Source organism: Lactuca serriola, chromosome 4 (genome assembly GCF_051521515.1).
Source record: "Lactuca serriola cultivar US96UC23 chromosome 4, Lser_US96UC23_V15, whole genome shotgun sequence".
NCBI lineage: Eukaryota > Viridiplantae > Streptophyta > Magnoliopsida > Asterales > Asteraceae > Lactuca > Lactuca serriola.
In genome coordinates, this window is record NC_136411.1 from 152,591,592 (window position 1) to 152,598,066 (window position 6,475).

General features: G+C 36.5%; 2 protein-coding genes across 2 annotated transcripts; one reads left to right on the forward strand and one right to left on the reverse strand.

Annotated features, from left to right (window-relative positions):
- Positions 1 to 203: 203 nt before the first annotated feature.
- Positions 204 to 1,116, reverse strand: LOC145098921 (cellulose synthase-like protein D5). Its single transcript, XM_079036513.1, has 2 exons — positions 1,014 to 1,116; positions 204 to 604 (listed from the first exon to the last, which is right to left on the reverse strand). The coding sequence occupies exons 1-2, from the start codon at positions 1,114 to 1,116 to the stop codon at positions 204 to 206; spliced, it is 504 nt and encodes a 167-aa protein (XP_078892639.1).
- A 1,797-nt stretch (positions 1,117 to 2,913) lies between these two features.
- LOC145102763 (phosphatidylcholine:diacylglycerol cholinephosphotransferase 1-like) lies at positions 2,914 to 5,178 on the forward strand. The gene is made up of 3 exons (XM_079040235.1): positions 2,914 to 3,569; positions 3,694 to 3,831; positions 4,772 to 5,178. Exons 1-3 carry the CDS (start codon positions 3,168 to 3,170, stop codon positions 5,093 to 5,095), a joined length of 864 nt encoding a protein of 287 aa, XP_078896361.1. The 5' UTR covers positions 2,914 to 3,167; the 3' UTR covers positions 5,096 to 5,178.
- Positions 5,179 to 6,475: the final 1,297 nt, after the last annotated feature.

Genomic DNA, 6,475 nt, shown 5'->3' on the forward strand with positions numbered 1-6,475 from the left:
GTTAACATTTGACCATTAAGTAAAGGGTATTTCAGTCATTTCACCACCACAGGGACCATTTATGAATTTTTGCCTTATTTAAAAAAAAGAAAAAAAAATAATTATTTAATATTAAAGGGCCCCACCTCTCTCTCTCTCTCTCTCAAAAAATTGAGTTGTACATCCACCCAACTCGTTTACCCCATTCCATTCATAGAAACAGGTCACAACCTTAATCGCTTCTCCGATGGTTTTCGATTAATTGGTTTGCGTTCGACTGCAAGAGACCCTGAAGGTCTACCATTGCTGCCTTTTCCTCTTAATTCATGAACCAATCTTCCTTCAAATTCAACAACAACAATCGATTCGATCAAATAGGTGGAATCTACGAATCGCTCTGGAATCAAGGTCTGTTTGAGTTCATCATCTTCTTCATTGTTCCGATTATCTACAATCGGCAAGATCATCACAACATCGCTATTGAATTTTTTCTTCTTCATTCTTCTCAATGAAAACTTGATCTTTTTCCCACCAAACCATCCATGATGTTCAGTGGCACGAGGTGTGCTAAAACCGTAAAGCGCAATTCGCCGAAAAATAGAACTAGATGCTTGAAACAGATGACCTTATCAACCAGATAATCAACTGCTAAAATTGAAAGGATGGTGTTTGCAGTGACGAGAGGTGGTCTTTCTCTACATTTGCAATTGAAACGAAGATATCAATCCCAGGTAGATCGGAGAGTCCTTTAGGGTTGTTCTTGGTGGGTTTGAATCTTTCTTTGAGCACAAAGAGTCTTTAGATCTGGTAACTGGGCAGACCTTCAGAAGTTGGTCGAGAAGCCATGAGAGAACTGTGCATCTAAACCCATAAATTGACAAATTATTGAGGCATTTTGATAGATTCATATTCCCCCAATTTCTTCTTGACCTTCAAATATTGGTCCGGTCCCCCATGGTGTTTTTCTTGATTTTCAATGATTTATGTAATTTTTTATCTCCTACAGTGTCGATTTGGGGAAATTGATCATTGACTCTTGCATTTGTTTTGCTTCTCTTCAGTAATGGCTGCATCAGTAATCCCTCCATCGATACCCTCATATCGATCAGACCATGGAGCATGAACAATCACAACCATCCATGGTGTTGTACTCCAGTTAACCTTCTTCACATTAGGCTCTAACCATCGTATTGGTCAGATCTATATCCAAAATCGGTATAGGAACCCAACATGAGGATGTGGACGCCTGAAACAACAAATTTGAAAACAATAAATTCCCACTTCTTCAAATCATATACTAACAAAATAATGTTGGAAATGTGTAACCTGAAACAATAAATTTGATTGGAAATTGAGTCGGAGGAGTCTTGAAAGGGTATTCAGGGGTTGAGAGAGAGAGAGAGAGAGAGAGAGAGAGAGAAAGAGAGAGAGAGAGAGAGAGAGAGAGACCTTTAATATTAAATAATTATATTTTTAAAAATAAAGTCAAAACTTCATAAATGGTCCATGTGGTAGTGATAAGATAGAAATGCCCTTCACTTAACGGCCAAAAGCTAACGGTGTTAACGAAAAGGACCATTTGTTAAAAGTTTTGAAACCATAGGGACCATCTGTGAGGTTTTTTGAACTTAAGGACTAAACTTGATATTTTCGAAAACCACATGGACCATTTTTGAAGTTTTGTCCATAAGTTATACTTAAAGTAGGGTAAGCATAACTCACTTATAAGGGGGTTTAGCGAGGAGCCAGGCTTTGCGAATGTAGAACTTCTGAACCGAAAGCTCTTCTTGTCGGAGCCTTTTAACGCTCCGGGACTCGCTACTAACACCTAGGAGGTGCTAGGGAAAAACCTTGAGGGGTTGGGGGTGTTTGGGAGGGAATTGGATTGAATTAGTATGGAAAGATGAGAAGAAACAAGTGCTATTTATAGGCTGGTAGCATGTACGTACGTTGGGCGTACACAAAGGAACGTTGGGCGTATGCAATATGCGGGGCGTACCAAGTGCTATGCGGGGGGTACTCAAGCCACGTGTCAGCATCGTATGGGAAGCCGTTGGGGGAAAGGTAGGGCTGAGATGGTGCCACGTGGCACTCTGATGTTAAACCCAAAAATTAATTATCTTCTGAATTCTTTAACTTTCGAATACGAGCTCCGTTTTTGACATTCTTTATATCCACACGTAGGTAGCGGCGTGATCTACAACTTTCTTTTGGACTCCGTCGACTAATTTTGACTTTATTTTTAAAGTTATATATTTTAAAAGGCTTAGACAATTAATGTTTGTTAAAAATTCATAATTTTTTCATCTGACGTTCGTTTTCGACTGTCGTTATATCGTTGAGTTCATATTAACGAGATATTCGATTCTCGTTTAGATTGTGTCGGCTAACAATCGATCAATCTAGAATTCGATTTCTGGGCTGCATATTGCTATGTCAAATCTTTGAAAAATCATAACTTCCTCATACGAAGTCAGAGATTTGGACGTTCTCTATATACACGCACTCGGTTTAACATATACTACAACTTTCATAGTTCTCTAAGGCTAAAAAGTAGTTTATCAAAAATTCATTTTTTACGTTACACATCATCATACCGGTTTAAACGTAAAACTTCAACGAGTCATAACTTTTTCATTATAAATCGGATTTTAGCATATAGTGGAATGGTTTTTTTTATGACGTGGCATGTCATTCACACGTATACATACCTTATATTTTTTAGAACGGCAGGTTAGTATATGTCTGAGATAGAACCTATGACCTCCTTCTAAGACCATGTTACCCAAGTGGGATAGATAACTTGCTTATGTATACATAGCCTTATAACGAAAGATATTTAATATCTCAATTATTAAACATCCCTACATAATAAACGGCATTAAATTGGTTATCTACTTATCTATCTAACACGTGGGTTATGTAGGTAGTAAACAGAGTATAATCAATGGTGAAAACTGAAAACACGAACTACATTCCCCCAGTCGGTTCTAAAAACTAATCAACCCCAAAACCAGTAATCGTTACACTTCCATTCTTTCTTTCAGATCTCCACCTCACACTTTCTCACACACAATCTCTATCACTTATGGAAATCTCCGCCACTCGCTACCTATAAATAACCCCACTCTTTTTCATTTTTCTTTTCATCCAACCCTCCATTAATTCCGGCTACTTTTAAGTCCACAATGAACGGCGACAACCTTCACCACCGTTCTGTACCACAAACAACCACTCTCCTGAAAACCCCCAACAACATTTCCATTAATAAGATTAATCTCAAGAAGACCCCCAATTACGTGTCCTCTAATGGTAAGATGTCTGATCAGTGGCACACTCAGTGGTGGTCGTTGGCTGATGCTTCGTTTTTGCGGTGGACGGCGGCTGATATAATCGGTGTGTTCAAGTACCACCCTGTCCCGTGCTTTTTCGCGGTTACGCTGTTGTTTTTCATGGGTGTGGAGTATACGCTCCGGATGATACCGCCGTCGTCACCGCCGTTTGATATTGGCTTCGTCGCCACCGTCTATCTCCACCGTATCCTCGCCTCTAGTCCTACTCTCAACACCGTTCTTGCCGGGCTTAATACAGTAATTAACCGATTTCGCATTTTTCAAATCCGAATGAAAAATAAGAGAGATCTGTGATTATGTTTATCAATTATCAATGCATGTTTTGGGATTTTAATTTTTGGGTTTAATTTCAATTTTGAAGGTGTTTGTGGGGATGCAAACGACGTATATAATAGGGACGTGGGTGATTGAAGGCCGGCCGAGAGCCACCGTCGCGGCGCTGTTCATGTTTACGTGCAGAGGGATTTTGGGTTATTCTACACAGCTTCCGTTACCTGAGGTACGACGTCGTTCTGTTAATCTCCATTGAAATGATGCATTCACCTTGCACCTTACATTCTCGATAACGATTGTTTTATTGATGGTTGGTTATCATTATTTGGAAATAAACATTCATTTTGAATAAATCAGATACAATAAAACGAATTTTTAAATTACTTTTTATTGTTTTATAAATTACTTTTACAATCATCGTAATTTATCATATCGATTACGCACAGCAAAATCGTTCTCAGGTAATATTTTTTATATAATGATGTTTATTATTTATTTCGAAATAATCCAAAAAAAAAAAAAAAAAACGATGGAAAGTTGGGTTTGATTTTTGAAAGAATTTATTCTTTTTTTTTTTTCAATAGGTAGAATAAAATTAGTCAGGGTAATTAAGTCTTAAGTCGTTCATATTCTATGATTATATTGTATGTAACTTATGCATTGGAAATGTGACATTGCTATGTGTTCGGTAGAAGAGAAAAACCCATAGACAGGTGTTTCAATTTTCCTGGGAGTAGTTGACAAATGGGGAAAGTTTCTTTTTATAGGGTAACAATAAATAAGAATATGGTTTTGTGGGACTATCCAATTTAAGTATATATAGGATATACAGTGATAGATTTATATCCACATATTATATTGGTGAAAGTCTTAAAATAAAAATGATATTTATTTCTTTAATATTTATAAAATGAACAATTCAAAAGGCAAACACGTAAGTCTCTGCTTTCATTATTATCATATATCACATGTGAAAAGGTTTTGTCATAAACAAACAAATCTGCTTTTTACCAACCAACCTTAGAATATCGTACAAAGCTTGGTTTATTATAACACTAACCAAAAGCAAAAAAAAATACTTATCATGAAAGAATTGAATTGACGATAGATTGTAAAAATCCTATATACAATGCATTACTAAATACATTTTTTTTGTATTCTTTTAGGGATTCTTGGGTTCGGGTGCAGATTTTCCAGTTGGAAACGTGTCATTTTTCTTGTTCTATTCAGGCCACGTGGCAGGATCAGTAATTGCATCACTTGATATGAGGAGAATGCAAAGATGGGAATTGGCGATTCTATTTGACACATTGAACATATTACAAGTGATGAGGTTGTTGAGCACGAGAGGTCACTACACCATTGACTTAGCAATAGGTGTAGGTGCGGGTATGTTGTTCGATTCCCTTGCGGGAAAATATATGAAGAATGCAAGCTCGAATGTAGCAGAGCAAGATGGGTTATGTACAAACCGGCCTCTTTTATCTTGATGTTTTTAGAGTTGGTTAAAACTTAAATGTTGATATTTGTATACTTTGATGCTTTAATCTTTAGATTTTTTAGTTTGTTTTGATTTCTGATAGTTTTCATCGTGCATCAATCATATATGCTGTTCACAATGGCAACTTCAACTTGTTTACTTATTGATAGGTTGAGGTAGGTTGTTAATTTTACCTTAAAGAGTCGAAAAAATCGACAAATATAGCTGACAAAAAACCAGGTCAAATGAGTTATAAGTCGTTGGTAGGTAATTTTTCATGCAAATGAACTTAAAACTCCCTTTACTTAGTGATAAGATAATTACGATATTAATTAATAGAAAAGCCCGTGCTTCATCTCAGGCTTGTTTTTTACATTTTAGTTTTTAATTTTTGGTAATGTGTTATTCTAGTTTACAAAATGAGAACGCAAAACAAAAAAGTAATCAAAATTCACTCTTTGATTAATGGAAAAAGTGACTCAAAACTAATGTTTTACAATCTATTTTCATAATCATAAACTCGATTATAGATAGGTATATATAGACTAACAAACCAACTTGTATTAGACTAGGAAACTTATGACCAACTTGTCATAAACTAAACTTTTCATAAATTAGATTGCTTAGTCTCTAAGTCCTCATCGACTTAGGATTCCAACAATCACCCCCGAATCTCTAAGTCCTTCTAGAGAATTCTTCAACCCCGATCAACATCCTATTATCTCTTTGCACCACCCCGACCTCTTTATCAAGCTTGTTCTGAGAGCAACTTTCCACCTAACAACAAGACTAGGTCACGACCACATTTACCGTCTTCCGTCACCCGCAAAACGAACCGAATCAAAGCCACCCGCTTTGACGTCTTCTCGTCCGTTTATTTTGCGCCCCCGGTTGGTCTCTCTCTACCTTAGAACCAGTCCGATCAAGAAAAACCGAGGCTGCTGTTGAGATGCTTCAACTCGTAATATCTACACATCATCCACTCTTGTAGCTTGAACTTCCTCAGGTTTATAAAAAAAATGCCTCCCTACAACCAACTAAACTTGTTAGAAAAATGAAGAGTTTTTTTTTTCTACACTAATTTATTTACAAAAGTCCCAACCTGCTTATAAATCCAGACTTTATACTTTGCCTTGCACACTTAACAACCATTATTAAGAATGAGAGTGTGAGGGATCAAAAGTTTTATAAAAAGATAAAATAAGGGGTAAATGCTTAAAAAATATTTCTTTTTGGATTAAGATTTTTAAAATACCAAATTTGTAATATAGTCCCAAATCATTATAATTGTTTTGGATAGTATGATGCATAACCGTTGTAATATGCCCTTGGCTTAACTCCGGCTAAGAATGGAATGAAGGGCTTGAGAATCACAACAAAGGAAACACGA

Bases quoted from the DNA above. Each gene is read 5' to 3' on its own strand.
- LOC145102763 (XM_079040235.1), top strand. From the start codon at position 3,168: ATGAACGGCGACAACCTTCACCACCGTTCTGTACCACAAACAACCACT. The intron at 3,570-3,693 runs GTAATTAACCGA...TCAATTTTGAAG, and splicing joins TTCTTGCCGGGCTTAATACA to GTGTTTGTGGGGATGCAAAC. The intron at 3,832-4,771 runs GTACGACGTCGT...GTATTCTTTTAG, and splicing joins CACAGCTTCCGTTACCTGAG to GGATTCTTGGGTTCGGGTGC.
- LOC145098921 (XM_079036513.1), bottom strand. From the start codon at position 1,116: ATGGTTGTGATTGTTCATGCTCCATGGTCTGATCGATATGAGGGTATC. The intron at 605-1,013 runs GTCAATGATCAA...CTGGTTGATAAG, and splicing joins GAAGCAAAACAAATGCAAGA to GTCATCTGTTTCAAGCATCT.